The sequence below is a fragment of the Prionailurus viverrinus genome, chromosome B2 (assembly GCF_022837055.1).
Source record: "Prionailurus viverrinus isolate Anna chromosome B2, UM_Priviv_1.0, whole genome shotgun sequence".
Classification (NCBI taxonomy): domain Eukaryota; kingdom Metazoa; phylum Chordata; class Mammalia; order Carnivora; family Felidae; genus Prionailurus; species Prionailurus viverrinus.
In genome coordinates, this window is record NC_062565.1 from 40,259,304 (window position 1) to 40,280,361 (window position 21,058).

The 21,058-nt window shown below is 47.0% G+C and overlaps 1 protein-coding gene across 8 annotated transcripts; it reads left to right on the plus strand.

Annotated features, from left to right (window-relative positions):
- The first annotated feature begins 211 nt into the window (after nt 1-211).
- On the plus strand, nt 212-20,668 carry TAF8 (TATA-box binding protein associated factor 8). Of its 8 annotated transcripts, none has more exons than XR_007152320.1 (9): nt 212-261; nt 1,037-1,193; nt 5,190-5,288; nt 5,633-5,695; nt 6,736-6,860; nt 10,064-10,211; nt 11,619-11,761; nt 13,212-16,511; nt 18,144-18,266. XR_007152320.1 is itself a non-coding variant. In XM_047859666.1 (9 exons), exons 1-9 carry the CDS (start codon nt 217-219, stop codon nt 18,598-18,600), a joined length of 933 nt encoding a protein of 310 aa, XP_047715622.1. In that variant the 5' UTR covers nt 212-216; the 3' UTR covers nt 18,601-20,668. The 8 variants fall into 8 exon arrangements, 7 of the variants coding, with proteins under 7 accessions (XP_047715622.1, XP_047715628.1, XP_047715627.1 ...); XM_047859666.1 differs by lacking the exon at nt 13,212-16,511 and adding an exon at nt 18,588-20,668 and having other exon boundaries at nt 18,144-18,283; XM_047859672.1 differs by having other exon boundaries at nt 13,354-13,455; nt 18,144-18,280.
- The last annotated feature ends 390 nt before the right edge of the window (nt 20,669-21,058 follow it).

The following is a 21,058-nucleotide window of genomic DNA, read 5'->3' on the forward strand; positions in this document are numbered from 1 at the left end:
GTAGGCAAGAACCCACCACTCACAGAAGGTCACGTGAGCTGGGGGCCTCAGATACACACACTCCACCCGCCTAGGCTTAGGGAAGCCCAGAGGGGTGCACGCCGCCACGCCCCGCTCTCCCCGCCCTCCCCGCTCTCCGCTTGCTCCACGCCCTCCCCGCTCTGCGACTACAAGTCCCATCCTGCCCTGCGCTCGCGCACATTACGCCAGAGCAAGATGGCCGACACGGCGGCCACTGCCGGGGCCGGTGGCTCCGGAACGGTAAGCGCGGGAGGCGCGGGGCCAAAGCCGAGAGAGTCTGGGCATTCTGTAATTCCCCCCTAGTGTGGGCAACAACCTCATAGCTAGAAATCCAGCCCCGCTCTGAGCTCCAAGTGGAGGAGGGTCTTTCAGGCCGTACATGCCCCCCTCCTTGGGACTTGGCGGCGGCCTCCTGAGTTCGCCGACCTGTGTACTGATTGGCTCCCTTTCTGTTGGGGGTTGGGAACCCGGAACACCTCCTGATTGGCTCGAAGACGCCAGTTTCACCTTCTTATTGGCCAGCCAAACTTGGGAGGGATTCCCGTTTCAAAATATTTAGCTTTTCTACTTTTCTGTGCTGTTGTCGCTTGCCTTCCACTCCTCAGCCTCGTCTGGTGCTGTTTTAATGTTTATTGTTAGTGAAATGGTGTGGTGATGGGAGGAACAATAGAGCATTTTTTTCTAAGAGATAGACATGAATTCAGTCCCATCATGCATTTTTTTTTCAGCTATATATTCTGATAATCTGCTAAAATAGTAAAAAATGGATATTTTGTGTTATTGGAATTTTAAGTTTAGGGTACCCCCTTGGTACTTGATTACTCAGCTGGCTGAGATTTGTAAGTCTAAACGCCAGAGGTACCACCTTTCATTAAGCACTGATAAATAAATATTTAGTTAGAGAACTTTTCTTACCATTGATGATATGTGAACTACTTCATTGCATCCTTGTCTTGTAGGTGAAATTTATTGATTGATTGATTGATTGATTGATTTTAATGGTACTGATTTGCAGAGATCAGGAAGTAAACAGTCCACTAATCCTGCTGATAACTACCATCTGGCCCGGAGGCGAACCCTTCAGGTGGTCGTGAGCTCCTTGTTGACAGAGGCAGGGTTTGAGAGTGCCGAGAAAGCATCTGTGGAAACATTGACAGAGATGCTGCAGAGCTGTAAGTACCAGGAAACGATCGGCCCTCTTCAAGTCAACCAGACATCTTGTTCTGTGTCCTGCAATGTGGTGGTGTAAGAGAGGGTTTAGGAATAAGAAGAACACAGTAAAGTGACTTACAGGCTTTAGAATCAGATGGACATGGGTGTAAGTTGTTGCTCTGCCCCTTCATAGCCTGAGCAAGTCACTAACCCTCCTGAACTTCAATGTCCTTATTTGTGAAATAGGATAATAATTTGTATCTCATGGAGTTGTGAGTATAAATGAGGTGCATATGTAAAATATATGATGTTAGGAATATCGTAAGCTCGTGATGATTTGTAGGTGCTGTTACTGCTGTCTGTTCTCTGCTCAAAGAAGTTATAGTTTTGTTGCAGAGCTATGATTAATTCCCATGAAATAGATGCTACACACTGCATAATCAAATGCTATAGTATGTGATTCAAAGAGGGACGGTAAAGAAGTTTTATAGAATGGAAAAACACTTTTATTTTTTATTTATATTTGAGAGGGGGGGTAGGGGCAGAGAGAGAGAGGCAGCCTCCAAGCAGGCTCCATGTTGTCAGTGGAGAGCCTGACACAGGGCTCAATCCCACACACGTGGGACCATGACCTGAACCGACATCAAGGGCCAGATGATTAACCAACCGAGCCACCCAGACACCTCTGGAAAAAAACACTTTTAGAAGGAAACATGTTGGGGCACCCGGGTCACTCAGTCAGTTAAGCTTCTGAGTTCGGCTCAGGTCATGATCTCACGGTTCATGGGTTTGAGCCTCGCGTTGGGCTCTGTTCTGTCAACTTGGAGCCTGGAGCCTGCTTCAGATTCTGTGTCTCCCTCTAACTCTGCCCCTCCCCTGCTCACATTCTGTCTCTCTGTCTCTCAAAAATAAGTAAAAACATTAAAATAAGTAAATAAATAAAGGAAACATGTTGAGGTTTAGGAGCCTGGAATGGTCTCACATAGCCTTTTCTGCTTATGCCATGTATTTCCCTGCTTGGGTTTTATTTCGGGTGGGAGGGATGAGGTAGGATAGAATGAGAGATGAGGGTATTTAAGGTGTCTTTTGAGAGATCAACACTTACGAATGTGAGAGAAAAGTTTAGGCAGGGGGAGAAGTTAACCGCAATTCAGGCCAAATAAAGAATTGGTCACCTCACTAGGGAGCTCTGGAGCAATTGTCCTCCATCAGAGTAGGCCACATCAGGCTGAAAAGGCCCTGCCTTTGTACTCAGATCTTGATCAGGCACTCAGTGTGGGCTGCCCCAGGAAGGACGTGGTCTGGGGTGAGTGGCTCTCTGCAGCTGATGTTTGGAACTTTTAAATACCAAATGTTTTGGTCTTACGACCTCATTAGACTCTTAAATATCGAGGACCTGAGGAGTTTTGTCTACATGGGCTTTATGTAGAGAGATTTTTGCCACATTAGAAAGTAAAATTGAGAAAATTTCGAACATAGACATATGCAGGCCCACATTCCATTATCCCTCAGACCCATGATATCATCATCATAGGCCAGATAGCCTCTGGAAAACTACATGAGAAACGAGAGTAAAAAAGTCAAAGAATGTCTTCACTTTATTATAAACATAGTTTTGGCCTGTGGACTTTGGAAAGGATTTCAGGGCTGCCTGGGGATTCCCAGACCACATGTTGAGAACTTTTGTCCTAAGGGAATGGACTAATAGTTCCCAACAGAGAAGAATTCAGTTTTTTTTTTTTTTTTAATGTGTGTTTAATTTTGAGAGCGAGAGAGCGTGAGTGGGAGAGGGGCAAAGAGAGAGAGAGGAAGACACAGAATCCAAAGCAGGCTCCAGGCTCCGAGCCATCAGCACAGAGCCTGACACGGGGCTCAAACTCACGAACCACGAGATCATGACCTGAGCCAAAGTCAGACGCTCAACTGACTGAGCCACCCAGACGCCCTGAGAATTCAGTTCTTGAAAAGATCTTGGAATTCAGAGTTTAAAGGTCATCATGGTTGAGGTCGTTCTTTCTAATACCACTGGGCAAGAGGCCTTTTTTTCCTCTCAGAAGAAATGGTTGCCACTGAGAGGGATGAAGCTGAAGTAGCTGTGTTGGAAAAATGTGAATATTGAAACTAAAAGGCCTGAAAAGAGCATAAAAGTCTGCCGCTTCACTCCAAGGAATACCAAGGATAGATGGCTTATGCCGGGGTCTTGCTGAGACTTAGGCACCTCCATGTTGTCAAGAGCTCTGGATACGGAGGGAACTAGAGGGTATTATGCTAAGTGAAATAAGTCAGTCAGAGAAAGATAAATATCATATGATTTCACCCATATGTGGAATTTAAGAAACACAACAGATGAACATAGAGGAAGGAAAGGAATAAGATAAAAGATAAAAAATAAGTTAAGAGACTCCTAAATACAGAGAACAAACTGAGGGTTGCTGGAGGGGAGGTAAGTGGGGGGATGGGCTAAATGGGGAATGGGCATTAAGGAGGACACTTGTTGGGATGAGCACTGGGTGTCATAGGTAAGAGATGAATCACTGAGTTCTACTCCTGAAACCACTACTACTCTATATGTTAACTTGAATTTAAATTTTAAAAAATAAAGATAAAAGAGCTCTGGATACAAAGTTTTAGGATTCGTGTTAGTAATAAGCATCAGCCAGAGTGAGATCTGTGGACCCATCCCTGGAAAAGGGCTTTTCTGTAGGTAAAGTGCAGCACAATTTCAAGAGCTTTGATGGAATTACCCACCCACCTCCAGAGCCCATTTATGGAGCCCAGCTTCATACCTCCCCTTTTCCCTGAAGGACTTTGGTGTAACTCTGTTTGTTTGTTTTTATTTTAAGATTTTATTTTATTTAACTTTTAGTTCTTTTTTTTTTTTTTTTTTTTTTTAGCTCTTCTTTATTTTTGAGAGGGAGAGAGAGACAGTGCAAGCAGGGGAGGGACAGAGAGGGAGACACAGAATCTGAAGCAGACTCCAGACTCCAAGCTGTCAGCACAGAGCCCGACACGGGGCTCAAACCGCGAGATCATGACCTGAGCCAAAGTCAGATGCCTAAACAGACTGAGCCACCCAGCTGCCCATTAAGATTTTATTTTTAAATAATCTCTAATCCCAACATGGGGCTTGAACTTAACCCTGAGATCAAGAGTCGCATACTCTACCAACTAAGCCAGCCAAATGTTCCACTAACTCTTTTTTTTTTTAAGTTTATTTATTTGAGAGAGAGAGAGAGAGAGAGAGAGACAGAGAGAGAGAGACAGAGCATGGATGGGGAGGGGAAGAGAGAGAGGGAGACACAGAATCTGAAACTGACTCCAGGCTCCCAAGCTGTCAGCGCAGAGCTGGGCACGGGGCTTGAACTCATGAACCTCGAGACATGACCTGAGGCAAAGTCAGAGGCGTAACCAACTGAACCACCCAGGCACTCCCATAACCATTTTTAAATGAACAATTCAGTGGCATTAAATACATTCACAGCTGTAAATACATGTACAACTGTACAACTGTCAGTACTATCCATTTCTAGAACTTTTTCATCATCTAAACAGAAACACTGTATCCATAGCTTTGACTCCACATTCCTCCCTCCCTCAAGCTCCTGGTAACCTCGAATCCGCTTTTCATATCTGTGGATTTTCTTTTTTCTAGGGACCTCATATTAGAGGAGTCTTAAAATATTTGACTTTCTGTGTCTGACTTATTTCACTTCGCATAACATTTTCAAGGTTTGTCCATGTAGCATGTATCAGAATTTCATTCCTTTTGAAGGCTGAATAATATTCCATTGTATGTGTGGACCACATTTTGCTTAACCATTCATCAGCTGATGAGTAACGGGCTGTTTCCACCTTTTGGCCATTGCAAATACTGCAGTGAACATTGGTGCACAAGTATCTGTTTTCAGTTCACTTGGGTGTATACCCAGGAGTGGAACTGCTGGCTTTTATGATAATTTTGTACTTAATTTCTTGGGAACTGAGAGTAAGATTTTATGCCTTTGATCCTTTCCTAGACATTTCAGAAATTGGGAGGAGTGCCAAGTCCTACTGTGAGCACACAGCCCGGACCCAGCCCACACTGTCAGATATTGTGGTCACGCTGGTCGAGATGGGTGAGTACACCTCCAGTTTCCAATTCTTCAGTGCAACTGAGTTGGAGTTAGGAGAGAAAGAAGAGTCCCCAGGAGTCAGCCACGTCTGCCGAGTGTTCTTGAGTTCCCTCGTGAGACTCCTGGTTTGCTCTTAGCTTGAGAGAGGGCTCCCTCAAAAGAGGGTTCCTCTGAACCCATTTCACAGATCCCCTTCTTCCCTGTTGGGGGATTCTGCTGGAGCTGCTTTCGAGTGGCCGCAAAGCCCTCAAGCTGGGAGTTGAACCTTTTCCATTGTTGTATGACTTCCCCTTCCATGGTCAATAGCCAGTGGTCTGGGCAGTGACTTTAGCTTTCCTGTTTCTTAGGTTTCAACGTGGACACTCTCCCTGCTTATGCAAAACGGTCTCAGAGAATGGTCATCACTGCCCGTAAGTGCCTGTGAACTGAGGTACTCAGCAAGTGCTCAATTAATAGTCGTGGAATGAATTCATTGAATAGGACGGAGATCGGTTTGTAGCTACTTGCTTGTTACAGGCTCGCTCCCTTCCATTATCTGGGGCTGCCTGCAATATGATCTCTATTTAGATTAACAGGATTAGGGTGCAAAATTCAGTCACCAGAAAAGTAAACCATCTTGGAGGTGTTGCTGTGGTTCTTGTGCTTTAGCTCCAAAAGAGGGCCATTTGAAAATGCAAAAGTTCTCATTCTTCCCTAAATCAAGAAAACGATGGCCTGTAGGCCTAATGTGGGCCACTGCCTGTTTATGTAAATAAAGTTTTATTGGAACACAGCCATGTTTACGTATCATCCATGGTGGCTTTCATGCTATCATGGCAGAGTTAAGCAGTCGTCACAGACCATATGGCTTGCAAAACCTAAAATATTTACTCTCTGTTCCTCATGCAAAAAGTTTGAAGACCTCTGTCTTCACTAAACTGGGTGCCATAAACTGACTTGGGAGTAACTAGTTTGGGCTTGTAGGACCTTAGGGAGAATATACTAGATTTTTTTCAGCACTCTTTTCATGCTGGCACCCTTTTAGAAAGGGCCATTTTCAATCCCCTCTTGCTTCCAGTAGCACACACTGACATACCCTGGCCCAGTGTCTGTCTTTGTTATCTGGGTTCTGTGAAAAGACTGTTCCTAGCCCACCCAACTTCCTTAGTTCCTCAGCGTGCTTCCTTATATAGTGCTTGTCACAGCCACCCACTCACCTACCTATGAGGCATGATGGCAGATGGCTGTATGTGGGACTGTCTCCCCACGCAGATCATACAGCAGGGCCGGGCATTGTGGGGGTGACCTTCTCAGGTCCTCAAGGCATGAAAGGACTTTTATAGATAGAAATACAAAGTGCCTGCTCTACAAGGAGAACATCGAGGTCCAGCATTTACTTTGAGCAAAGGAGGGACGGGGTAGAGACTCGCGGCCTGGGGCGGAGGAGTAACCGCTTGTGACTCTGTTGCAGCTCCAGTGACCAATCAACCAGTGACCCCCAAGGCCCTCACTGCGGGGCAGAACCGACCCCACCCGCCGCACATCCCCAGCCATTTTCCCGAGTTCCCTGACCCTCACACCTACATCAAAACTCCGGTGAGTGATTTGGCCCCCCTATTGGCAGGGGCCAATGCGGATGCAAAAGTAGTCAGTTCCTCCTGACTATCAGACTGGAGTCCAAAAGTTTGTTGGCAAAGGGTAGTTCAGAGCTCAGAATGTCCTTCCTTGTTGACAGACAATTTGGCAAGGGAGAATTATGTTCTCCAGAGTTCGAATGTGTTTTCATTTGCCAAACTAGCAGTTTCACCTCCCCTTGGGAAGGTGTGGTGTGCCCAGGGGTCTTCACATACTTCTGTCCTCCCCTCCACACCGTGCACTAATGCAAATGTGGCCATCACCCAGGCTGTTGGGGCAAGTTCTCCAGAACATCTCTCCACACCTTAGGAATAGACGGCCACCCACCATTGCAACACAGCCATTTTCCTTGACCAGAAGTCTCTGTATTAGTGTCCTAGGGCTCCCTGCTGTAACAAAGTGCCACAAACTAGGTGGCCTAGGACAACAGAAATACATTGTCTTATGGTTCGAGAGGCTAAAAATTCAAAATCAAGGTGTCAGCAGGCTTACCTTGTAGGAGAATCCTTCCTTGCCTCTGCCTACCTTTGGGTGGTTTGTGGGCAGTCAGTGGCGTTCCTTGACTTGTAGATACATCATTCCAACTGTCTTCACGTGGCATTCTCTTTGGATCTCTCCTCACATGGCCATTTTCTTATAAGGGCACCAGTCACCTTGGATTAGTACCACTGTACTCCAGTATGACCTCACATTAACTGATTACATCTTGCAATGACCCTGTTTCCAAATAAGATCATATTCTGCGGTACTGGGGTTAGAACTTCAACAAATCTCTTTTTAGGGGAGAACACTGTTCAACCTACAGCAGTCCCTCACTCTTTTATAGTGTATCTCGGTCAGTAAAAATATTAAGTACGTATTCCGGTATTTGCTTATTACACAAATATTATAATGTAACACTATCCCGAAATAATATACATTAAAAGATTATCTCACCCATATTAAAGGTTCAGGAAATGTATTACCTCTTTTATAATGACAACCATGGGATTGCCTCTGCTTTTTATTTTTTGAAATCTTTGTTTAATACTTGGTGGACTAGTAAGTTGGAAGTCTGATTCTTTTTTTTTTTAATATTTATTTATTTTTGAGGGGAGGGGTGGGTGACGGAGAGCAGCGAGCCCGATGTGCAGCTCGAGCTCATGAACCATGAGATCATGACCTGAGCCGAAATCAGATACTCAACCGACTGAGCCACCCAGGCCCCCCTGGAGGTCTGATTCTAAAATTAGTTTGTTTTGGTACTTTTACAGCTCTCATGGTTGAAAAGGGCACATTACAAAGATATGCAGCATCGTCAGCTGCCCTTAAGAAATCATAAAACTCCTCAGTGCACAGAGCCAGCAGAGGCTCCCTCTTCCCTGAGCCAAACTACCAGGGACACTGTGGGTGTCTTTGGAAGGCTGAGAGGCAGCCCCTGTCCCTTTCTGTCCCAGCTCGGTTCGCAAAAGGCGCTGACATGTAATTCTTCTCTGTTGTAAACTTTCCACTTAGTTTGTTTCTGATGATTAAATCTAAGTCATTTGAAAAAAAAAATCATAAAACTAATTTTTTTCATTCTCATCTACAAATTATTTCAAGAATATCTTTTAAAGCTTCCTATTAAATGTCCAGCTTCTTGAATGTCAAACAGTCATCTTAAAAATAATTGTAAGATCTTGAGGCTCCTGTGGGGGGGTCTCAGTCGGTTAAGCATCTGACTCTTGATTTGGGCTCAGATCATGATCTCGTAGCTTGTGGGTTTGAGCCCCACATCGAGCTCTATGCTGACAGCGCAGAGCCTGCTTGGAATTCTCTCTCTCTCTCTCTCTCTCTCTCTCTGTCTCTGTCTCTTTCTCTCTCTCTCCAAATAAATAAACACTTAAATAATTGTGGGATTGTGCATTTTAATGTGTTTAACAAGTATGTTCACAATCCACTCATTTTTTTTTTTTTACTTGTTTCTGTGTCTAAGTGTGGACAGGGGAACTGCACATATAGGTGAATTAACTTGAATTAACATTGCACTTGAATTAACATTGACAACAGTGGGAATGATTCCAATACCTTTTTTTTTAAGTAAACTTTTACTGAAGTATCACAAATACACAGAAAGGCACAAATAATAAATATACAGTTTGGTGAAGTTTTAAAAAGTGCACATACATGTTGAACTAGTACCCAGAGCTCAAAAACAAAACAAATAAATAAAACCACCAAAAACACCATAGAGGCCAACTGACTGGCTCAGTCAGTGGAGCAGGTGACTTTTTTTTTTTTTTAATGTTTATTCATTTTTGAGAGACAGAGAGACAGAGCACAAGTGGGGAGGGAGGAAGGGCAGAGAGAAAGGGAGACACAAAATCTGAAGCAGGTTCCAGACTCCAAGTTGTCAGCACAGAGCCTGATGCAGGGCTCGAAATCACGAACTGTGAGATCATGACCTGAGCCGAGGTCGGACGCTTAACCGACTGCGCCACCCAGGCGCCCCTACAATGCCTCTTTTAAAAATCCTCTCTCCATAGCACGAAAAGTAGGTGCTTTTTTGGTCATTATTAAAATGTCAGCTTTCCCGTTACAATTTAAAATGTTTTGGCTAACTTCTCATTCTGATGGGATCTTGGTCATTTTTCACTGTGTGATGTGATTGCCAAAGAGCTCGTAATCAGGAGCGGGAGGAGTGTCAGCCCACCATTTTCTTGTTCATTTACACTTACATTAATATCCTTAGTGTTTCTTGGAGGGACTCTTTTGGGACAGCGTATCCATTGTGTGAGGTTTGCTTTAAGAAAACAAGAGGATACTGAAGCAGCCACTCACATCCTGTAGGATGTCACCTTCCACCTGTGGGGCTGGGTGCTCCCTGTCAGGGCTTCCCTGAGGGGATTACCCTTCCTTCAGGATGGCGTCTCCTATGCCTTATGTCACAGCAGCTAAGTGAAGGTCCAGGGGCAATCACTATAGTAAATGTTCATATGTTTCTAATTTTTAAACTTCAAAATAAATTAGCGATAGTTTCATCATTTTCGTTCTGCCCCTCCACTGCCCCTGGTGGGGGGGGGGGGGGTGTTTCGGCTTTCATTGACGTCACTGGGTCATTGTGAGGGTGGAAGGACATAGCAGCAGCAAGGATGGTCCATCGATATTAATCTTTGCTGTTTCTGTTTTTGCTGTTCTCTTTATAGACGTACCGCGAGCCCGTGTCAGACTACCAGGTCCTACGGGAGAAGGCTGCGTCCCAGAGACGAGACGTGGAACGGGCACTCACCCGTTTTATGGCAAAGACAGGCGAGACCCAGAGTCTCTTCAAAGACGACGTCAGCACGTTTCCATGTGAGAGTCTCTCCCCTCTGTGGACTCTGTCTTGTCACTTGAAATAATCACACCATCTTCCTTTTCTCTTGGCATGGTAGGAAGAAATGAAGGCTCTGGCTTTGTCTTAGGTGCCCCTTGTTCTTTGCACTTCTGGCTCCTTCTCCCAGGTCTTCAGGGCCTGTCCCTAACTGATAAATGCAAAATGTTACGGCCTCTGTTGGGATCAGCTGCTTGAGGTTGAGTTTAAGCTACCTCGAGGATGACTCTGAACCCCAGGTATCAGAGAGATTCATACAGTAGAAGCAACAGCCCTTGTAGTAGAAGGGACATTGGCATCGGGAGCGGGGCACTTACAGAACCTCCCCCAGTCTTTGCCCTTCATGTCCCTGCAGTTCTCATCTCCGCACGGTCACGACACCGTGTGCCCACATTACTTCATCTCCACAGGCTTCGCTTTTCTCAGAGGTGAACAGAAAGATTGGTTTGGGCGACTGGTTCAGTTAGTCCTATTGAGCCCTATTGAGTGCTCGCTGCCTGCCTGGCCCTCGAGTACTAGCCGCTAACAGTTCATAAGGGCCAGACGCTGTGCCAGTCATCTCTCTTATATTATCTCATTAAATCCTCTCATGAGCCAACCTGTGAGTTCAGAACTGTTGTCCCCACCATCGTAGGAAGCCGAGGCCTATAGAGAAAAGAAATGAGGTCATCTGCCCCAAGTCACACAGCTGGTAGATAGAATTCAACCTAGCTCTTTTGGACCACAGGACCTCACGTCTGAGCCGTAGCCAAAATAATCTTAGAGTGTCTTCTGCTAATCACATTCTGCCATAGAAGTACACATAGGTGGTTTCTTTCTTTTTTTTTTTTTTTTTTAAATTTCTTTTCATCAATGCTTTTTGGAAGAACTGGAATGCTCGCTTACTGTTAGCTCAGTGGATATACTTACATGCAGAGAGTTCTCAAGTCCAGTATTTGGACTTGAGTCCTTTACGGTGAAGAGATCGATATCCCTGCCCAAATATGAGGCTTAGCGGGGCTAACTGACCTGGGGTATAAGATCACTAAGCTAGTGCTTTGCTCAGATGCAGCCCCATTTCTGTCTGAGTCTGGTTCTACTTGGTAAAAGTGGGCTCTGAGGTCATATTACCCGAGTTGAGATGTCGCTCTGCCGCTCTCTGTGTGCTCAAGGAGATCGCTTTTCCGTGCCTCAGGTTCCTCCTCATCTGTGAAACGGGGCTGGCAATTGTACTCAATAGGGTGGAGGTGAGGATTAAAGATAACGTGTAGGACGCGGCATGGCCCGCGCTGAGTGTTTGGAGCGCGTTAGCCATTACTGTTACTCGTTGCTGTTGGTGGGATTGTCAGGCTCTCGGCCCGCTGCGAGGGTGCCGTGACTGGAATTGTGCCCCTCTTCTGATTTCCCAGTGATCGCTGCCAGGCCTTTCACCATCCCCTACCTGACAGCCCTCCTTCCTTCGGAGCTGGAGATGCAACAGATGGAAGAGACGGATTCCTCGGAGCAGGATGAGCAGACAGACACCGAGAACCTCCCTCTGCACATCAGCACGGTGGGTCCTGCCTTCTACCCACTTCACGGTACCCCCAAAAGTCGCCCGTGCTGCCCTCAGCCTGTCACCCCGCAAGCCTGAGATCAGGCTCATGATGATCTCTTGCTTGAGAGACAAGTCCATGCCCTGGGGATTCATTCATTCATTCATTCATTCATTCATTCATTCACCAAATATTGAACAAGTGTCTGCCAGCCAGGCACAGTTCCGGGTGCTGGGGAAGTAGCAGGAGACAAAATAGACAGCATTTCCTGCCCTCATGTAGCTAAGGAAAAATTATAAATTAGGAGATAGGAAGTAGTACAGTATGAGGGAAGGTCACCTGAGAAGGTGACATCAGAGTGAAGACCTGAAGGGAACAAGGCTTGTACAGATCAGGGAGTAGAGTACTCCTTTTAGAAGGCACAGGATATGCAAAGGCCCTGAGGTGGGAGCTGTTGTGTTGCAGGATAGCAATGCCATCAGGGTGGCATGAACAAAGGGGAGCTCCAGGGGGGGCGGGGGGCAATGCCTTAAAGGCTGTCTTAAACACTAGGCTTTTGCTCAGTAAGGTGGGAGCCATTGGGAATGCTGAGCGGAGGAGGGTCGGCGTCTGGTGTAGGTTTGTTAACAGGGTCAGTTGGGTTGCTATGTTGAGAATAGACTGTGGACGGTAAGGGCAGAAGCAGAGAGACCAGTGAGGAGGCTCCGCAGTAAACGGAAAGGTGGTAGTAGAAGTGAAGATAAGGAGACGTGGTCAGATAGATGATTTGGTCAGATTCTAGACTATGTTCAGGGCAGAGCCAAGCGATGGTTTGGGTGTGAGATGTGTGAGAAAGAGAGCCAAAGAGAAATGCAAGGTATTTTGCCTGAACAACAGGCAAGACGGAGTTGCCTTCAGCCAAGATCGGGAAGACCTGGGTGGGACAGGGATGGGGAAAAGGCATGGGTTCTGGTTAAACAGGGGAGCTTTGAGATGCTTGTTAGATAGCCAGGCGGTGATGTCGGGTGGCAAGATGGATATAGGGATTGCCGTGTGGGGAGCTGTTAAGGCTAGAGATGGGAATTTGGGGTCATCAGCGTGTAGATCGTGTTTAAAACCATGAGAGCGCCTTGGGTGTGGGTGAGGTGGAAAAGGACAAGAAAAATTGGACTCCGTAAGTATAGACTGTGCCGTCCGTTACGGTAGCCACGCGTCTATTTACACTGAAATTCGGGGCGCCCGGCTGGATCAGTCTGTGGAGTGTGTGACTCTTGATCTCAGAGTTGTGAGTTTGAGCCCCATGTTGGGTATAGAGATTACTTACAAATAAAATCTAAATAAATAAGTAAACAAACAAAGAAACTTAATGTCAGTGATATAAAACTAAAAATTCAGTTTTTTAGTCACATTGGCCACTTTTCAAATAGCCTCCTGTGGCTATGGCTAGCCTACAGGGCAGTGCAGATGGGAACGTTTATGTCATTGCAGAAAGTTCCACTGGACAGCACTCATATAGACAAGCGTTTCAAGGAATTTTGCTGTAAAGGGAAGGAGAAGAATGGAGTGGTGGCCAAAGGGGAAACATTAAGGAGTTGAGAGAGGTATATTTATTTTTGTTTGTTTCTTTAAGATTAAAGAAACAACAGCATGTCAGTACGCTGACGGGAGTGATCTGGTAGAGAGGAAAAGTGGATGCAGGAGAGAAGGAAACATTTTGGAGTGATGTCCTTTGGTAGGTGAGAGGGTAAGGGACCTAGGGGACGAGGCGCGGTGGCGGGGTTGGCCTGGTTACGGGCATTTCGTTTCCAGGGGAGGAGATGAGAGTGCGTGGGCACAGAGACCAAGGCAGGTGAGATGTGCTCCTCCGAGCTTGTGGGTGTTGTCATCTGGTTAGCCGTGTGCTGTGCTCTGCACATAAGAGGCTGAGACCCCACTCGTGTTCCTGCATCTTTGCGAGAAAGAGCCAAGTAGAGCCAAAGAAGGGCTAGGAGCTCAAATGCCTTTAAGGCCTGCGGGACCCTGTGGTCAGCCTACCATAGTCACATCCATCCTTTAAGACTGGCCCTGGCTTCGGAGCAAAGGATGCCTTGGTGGTTGTCGTTGGACCAGGCATTCCCCGTGCTCTCTAAGATTCCGTGAGGCCTGTGGCAGCCAGCAGCTCCAGAATGCAGGGGCAAGGTGCCTACGCTCTCTCTGTGATGTGCCGATGAGCCTCCTTGCTTGGACACACGTTTCTTTAATGTTGGATTATTCCTTTCAGAATTAGGGCTGGAAGCCCATGGCTTTACATAAAGCAGAGGAACTTGATATTCTACACTTCTGTCTTGGACTCAGTTAATTTGGTCTGAGATATGGTGATGGGGTCATGGACTCAAATGAGGTTCACCCTAGGAGAAGGAGGAATCTTCTAAGCAGACACCACCATCCTTTTGTAAGTACAAAGCAGTTAAAAGGGCCCGCAGATGTGTTATCTGACGCCCCAGGTCATGACATAGACAAGGTCATGGCAGTGAGTGGACCGGGGCTGAAAGAATGCTGGGAGCTGCCCGTGGACTGCGGGGTGGCCGAGAGGTCAAGTCAGACAGCAAAGACTGGCCTGCCTTCAAATCCAGACCGCGCTGCTTTCCAGAGACTGTGACTTTGGTGGCCTTACCTAACGTGAGTCTGTTTCCTCACAAGTTCAAGCAGGAATAGGAACACCTAACTCAGCAATGAACATCAGGTGTCCAGCAGCTCAGCTCACGGCACTCGCTGTTTCCCTCACCACCTACCCCGCCCCCACTGTTTTAGGCTGTACAAACACTTGCTCTTCTGTTAAAAGTAAATACATGAATAAGAAGACCCCAAGGAGAGGATTCTAGCAACAATTTATACACAATCGATTGGACTTGTCAGTGTTACTTTGTTGAACTGGCGCCCATAATCCTATGTTTGAAAATTCACGATGTAGAAAAAAATGTTTGGTAAGAATTTCTTTATGCCATCCGTGTTCCCTGTTCATCCACTCTCTCTCCTACAAAGCTGCCAGTGTCACCAGCTTTGTGTGTCCTTCTAGAGACATAGTCTCCTCATTGTTATCAACACAAATAGCAAACCACGAACGGTTTTCCCTTCCTGTTTGCCCTTATCGCTGTATCTCGGTGATCATTCCATCTGTGTACAGCAGGCTGTTTCTTTATGGCTTCACATATTCCATTGAATGGATGTAACCATCGAATTTAACCAGCTCCCTATACACATCTGTGTTTTCCGTCAATAGCGTTTACAGACATTGTTACAGTGCATTAAATAGCTAGTATTGTAAGTTATTCTTTTACGTGTCAAGGGCGGCACTTCCTTCAAAGACTGTTGCCAGGGAGTTGCTTCCTTTAACCTGGTTCTGGTTTTTCCCATCTACTTGAACATAAAGGGACTGTTCGTTTTAAATTAGTGTATAAGAGAATTTTCTTTTCTTGTACATTTGAATTAGCGGCCTTCTGCCAACGCCAGATACCAACATCTCAACTTTTGCTCTTTTACGAACAATGTGCCATTCATTTACTCAACAAGTATTTGCTTAGTGCAGGTGTGTGCCCGATAGTGTTGTGGGTGCTTGCGGGACCTCAGCCAACAGAGCAAACAAAACATCTGCCTTTTGGAAGCCCGTGTGTCGGCAGTGGGGCGACAACAATAAACGTAATATATAAATAAATCATTTACTGTATATTAAAGATGAAGCTGCTATTGTCGGCGCAAGGGGACCAAGTAGGGAAAGATCCAGGGTGAAAGATGGAAGTTTCAGTTTTAAATAGCGTGATCAGAGTGGACATCACTGAGAAGGACACATCTGACAGGAGACTTGAAGGAAGTGAGCAAGTGAGCCCTGTAAATATCTGGGGAAGAGTGTTCTGGAAAGGGAGCAGCCAGTGCAAAGGCCCTGAGGAACAACACAGAGGTGAGTGTGCCTGTGGCTGCGGCTGAGGGAGGCAGAGGGAGAGAGGCAGAGGTCAGACCAGGTAGGACCCCGCAGGCAGCTTTAAGAGCTGGTCTTTAATTGGGTGAGACGGGAGTGGTGGGAGGGCGTGGAACAGGCGAGGGACATGTCTGACTTCCCTAGGGATCGCTGACTATGGGGAGGTCAGTTAGGATGCTGCTGCAGTGGTCTTAGAGAAAGAGTGTGGGTCCAGCAGGGCAGCTGCAGTAGAGAGGGTGGTGGTAGTCAGCCTTACTTTGAAGGTAAGGCCAACAAGTTATCCTAACAGATTGGATGTGCGGGGGGTCTGAGAAAAGCAAGGATGACTGTGGAGTTTTGGCTTGAACAACTAGAAGGATGGAGTCGCCATGGAGGACTGTGGGAGGACAGGGCACAGGGGAAGGGCCGGAGTTCAGTTTCTGGCACAGAAGCTTGAGGTGCGTCCTTGACACCGGGTGGAGATGTCGAGGGAGCAGGTGGCTATGCCAGCCTGGGGGTCAGGAGAGCAGCGAGGGCAGAGAGGCCCATGTGGCAGTTGCTGGCGTGGACACGGCATTGGAAGGCGAGAGGCGCCTCGGTCACCCCCAGGACGTGTGGGGCTCACCAGAGCTCACGTGCTCTGGCCTCCACAGGCTCCTGAGGGACTCTTCCGCTCCTACCTTTTTTAAGCAAATCTCAGTCAGTTTGGTACTTTACTTTTATCTACTCCTGTCCCTCCCTATCTCAAGGCTGCCTGTCCCTGAAGGAGGCAAGAAAGTGGCATTTCCAGCTCTACTTGGGAGAAGAGAAGCTGTTGTCCCGTGACTCGGGACCCACATCCTGGCCTTGTGAGACAAGTGAGCCTCGTGGAGAGGACCTAGTGGCCTCCAGCAGAGGTCCCCAGGGCTGGCTTTTCCACGCCCGTGACTCTCCCCTTCCATCCATATTATCTCAGGAAACACTTTAAGGCAGCGTTGAAGTGAACTTTCAGCAACTTTGAGGATAGAGCGGTTGTAGTAAAGAGAGGACAGTAGGGAAGTAAATCAAGGCGTTCAGAACTTCAGAAAGATTGGGAGCCAAACATCCCAGGCAGGTCTGGTCATGGTCAGACCTTGTGTCCGGCGTGAGCTAGGTTGACCTTGGAGCACTCGCTTTCAAGAGAGCCTCCAGAAGGTCCACAGTCCACAGTGACTCTAGGTCACTTTGTGGTCCCACCAGACCAGGTGTTGGAGAGGGAAAGCCCAGGGACCCTGATTGGAACTGGGTCTTCGGGGAGAACAGAATTGGTGGGAGAGTGAGGGGTGAGCAGCCGAACCTAGAAGTGAGCCATTTTCTTCAGGCTCACTAAACCTGGACAGGAGTCCCTGTCCTAGGCCTCCTGCCCCTTGTGGGAAAGTCTGCTGTTCCTTTTATCCAATCTCAGCGTCCTCTACCCTGCTGTCTCCTGACAACAGAATTTCCTGGTTGAGGTCAGGCCCTCTTTTTGCATCCATTACCTGACAGGAACCTCAGCGGCAGAACCCTTGGCCTGTCACCAGGGGGCGCAGCCCCACCAACTTCTACTGGTCACTTACAGTCTCTCAGGCCTGAGTTCTAGGTCATGCCCTCAGTATGGTTGTGTGATTTTTCTCCCCCTTCCCCTACAGCCTGTGCTCATTTTAAAGAACTTGGAAAATAGAAGAGCGTATAAATAAGGAAAAAGAGAATCAATCATCCATATTCCTAGAACCAGTTTCAAATGTTTCAACCTATTTTTTCTATGTCTACACACATTACAAATAAAATGTTTTAATTGGGATCACATTGGATACATGTAAACCTATAAACTTTTCTCCCAGATCGCTTTCCTCAAAAAGCAAACAGCGAAAGACCTGACCCACAGGTCACTGATGGGGATTATCGTTGCTCTTCCCGTGTTGGTTCCTGCATATGCCCTGCTTTGCCTTGGCCAGAACCCTCAGGGCTCAAGAAGTTTCTGGCCTCTGCTGCAATATGATCATTGGTACCTGTTGCAGGTACCAGACATTTGAGAATATGGAGGAAATTAATCATGATTTTCATTCCATTTGGTCCGGGCGATTCCCTATGCACATGATTTGTTCTGGCCCTGTGTCCTGCAAAGCATCAGGGGTCACTTCTCTTTGTCTTTATCTCCCCACAGACTGGGTTTTTTCCTTGAACATCTAACTGTTAGCCCCTGACTCCCTGCCAAGACTCTATTCTAACTCATGTCCCTGTCTTTTCGAGAGGCTCACAGTTTTGTGTTCTGTGCTCCCCTGTGTCCAGGCGGTTGGTCTCGTCTTCCTCTGATAGCTGGCCCCTGCCTGGGCCTCATCTCATCTGGGTCAGGGATAGGTGCATTAGCAAGAAAGTGGTCCCTGGGCTTCTAATTGCTTGACGAAAGGGATGTTAATAGTAGTTCTTACGATGGGCATGATCTCTTTCCTTATGCCATTGGTATTTTGCTTTATTTCGGCTTTTGCTCAAAGGATGATTCTGGAGCCGAGAAGGAGAACACCTCTGTCCTGCAGCAGAACCCCTCCTTGTCGGGAAGCCGGAATGGGGAGGAGAACATCATCGATAACCCTTATCTGCGACCTGTGAAGAAACCCAAGATTCGCAGGAAGAAGTGAGTTGGAGGCTGGGGTGCAGAGAGGCTTGTCTGGCCAACCGAGGTGGCCTTCTCTCCTCCTTGGTAGGAAAGAGAGGCTCCCCAGCAGGTCTGAAACGTGGGAAAAGCTCCTCTGGTGAGAGGAAATCTTTTCCCTTTTCCTCACCTCACTCATCCCCCCTCCCCCAATGTACCTCTTATTGCAAAGAGTTGAGCATCCTGCAGCTGGGGGAAAAGCCTTCACAGCCCTGGAGCCATCCCCCTTAAAAGACGCAGGTGGGGCCCCCACCGGGCAGGCTCCATGGATTCTTCTTCTTTCTAGGTCCCTCTCGTGAGCCGAGAAGGAAGCCTGCCTTGTACAGAGACGCGGACACCACTCTCTCGGGGCCGTTAAAGCCACTCAAGGAAGAAGAGAGGGTGGCCTCCTCGAGGTCAAGCCCAAGCAGCTGGACGTGACTGGGCATGATTTTAATAGCAAACTCAATATTAAGATTACCTACTTTCACTGGATATTTGGGTGGAGGAAGACGGGACGGTAATGATCAGCTTTTCCTAGTCAACCTGGCCATACTGTGGGGCGCAGGAACAGCAGGTGACTTCAGTTATTATCACAGGACTTGATTCCTTTGAAACCTGGAAGGCCAGGGAAGGTGGCAGGAAAGAAAGGGTTCTTTGCCTGCTGTGCTTCCTGCCAGAAAGACCGCTTGCCTCGTTTGTAGTTCAGGATACCTGGACCCCTCTTACTGACTCACAGATAACTTGTGGCACCAGTTTATTGCCCCAGAACCTCAATCTTACTTCTCTCCTCACCTGGGCTCCAAGTGCCCTCCCTGCGAGCTGATGGAAGGTGACTTTGTCCTCCCTCAGCCTGTTGGAAACAGGAGGCCCACCCATCACAGTCTTGATCTGGGGCTGGCAGGAGTCAGGAGGCGTGTGCAGGCATGTTAAAGGCAGAGGAGAATAAGGGCAGCACTGACTCTCACCGGCACTTGAACGCTCCCATAAAGCTGGGCAGCACTCTCTCCTGAGAGATTTGTCACTTATTATCCCTCTGGGGGATGCATGCTTGGGAACTACCAAGTCCTGCCCCATCTCGGGAAAAGAAGTTTTCTCTGACAAGAGCCTAAATCAGTGGCTGTATTATACTGTGACTTGTAGAAGAATCACCGATTGTAAACAATAGGAAAGGGATTTGATGGCGGGGGTCGGGGGAGGGTGAGATCTTGAAGGATGGGCCTGGCCGATCTGCTGGAAGGCTGGTGTGTTCAGAGGGCTGTGGCCCCACCTTATGGTGGAGGTGGGCTCAGAGGAGCCTGCAGGCCAAGCCAGGGTGTTCTTCCAGAAGCAGGTCTGAATCTGTCCAACCTCCTTTCCTCCTGGGGAGAGAAGACTTTATCCTTGATATACCCTACAAACCAAAAAAAAAAAAAAAAAATGTTAAGGAAAATGCTGGGCAAGCTGATACCCTTTGGCTGGTCTCCAAAGGAAGAGATTTAAAAATCAAGTCCAAAGAAGAAAAATGCCAGTGACACCTGGAAGTTAACACAGGATGACCAAGGCGTTCCCTGAGTTAGTGACCTAAGGTCCATATTGAACTTTCCTTATGCTCCTCTTCCAGAGTAATCTCTCCATTTTCTATGCTCTTGGTGAATTTGAAAACTTGAACTTGACAGCAGCCACCATGTCCCTCTGGCCTCACTGTAGCCCCAGGCACTCCATCCCATTGTCTGGAAGGAAAGAGCTGCTTGTTAGTGACTGAAGACGACAGACTAAGGAGACATTTGGGTTCCCCACCTCTGGACCAAGGAAGCGTTTTTCAGGTTTGTAATGGCCTGGAACTCTTCCAGCTGGCCACAGTCAGATTGGGCCTATGCTGAGTCTGTGGTTCAGCTCTTGGTGATTCTTGGGCTGTGGAGTTTAAATACAGTTCCAGGTATGAGCTGTGGCAGATACAGGGCTGAAACCTTCCCGGCTTCCTGTCCTCTGCTCACAGCGCCGCCATCCCAACTAGCATTTCTGCAGTTCCTGTTTTGCCATGACTGTCCAAAACTAACACCTGCCCAGTACCTGCCCAGTGCCTGCCCAGTGCCATGATGCTGAGGACGGATGGTGGGTTGGGGCCAGAGTTGCCATTTCTGCTGTAGAGATTTCGGAGTCCGTCACTCTGTTTCGGATGAGAGGTCCTGGGAGATGATTAGACAGCTGGAAACATTGACCCGACTATTATTGTGTAAAAACTGTGCATAATTCTCAATGTGTATTTATAAATTTCTATTTTTTATAACTTTGGGAGACTTCTTGGAGGGAAAAAGTAGTAAGCAGAGCCAGATTAAGAATGTGATTTATGAGCTCTAAAGGTCATAAATAAAAGGTCCTAATAAAAACTTTGCAAATGAAACAGAATGATATACTTTGAACTTAATCTGTATTCAGAAGTTCCAGCAATGAGTAAGACTGTAGACAGATAAGGTTTGGTCCTTCTGTTGAACCAAGTACCCCTGGGAACTATATAAAACTTCTATTTTGGGAATTTTCAAATACAGAATGAGGAAAGTATATATGCTTTCCCTGAATATCCTTCACCCAGCATCAACACTTACTGACATCTTTTCAGTTCTGTTTCATCGATCTCTCCCACTTGTTTTTCCTTTATTTTTTCTTCCTAGAGGTTTTTTTTTTTAAAGCAAACCCAAGACCTATGTCATTTAGGTCATCATGCATCTCACTCTGATGGACCTTTTTTCTTTCTATTTTTAAAATTAGAGATTCACAGGGTATTGGCAAAAGCAAAAA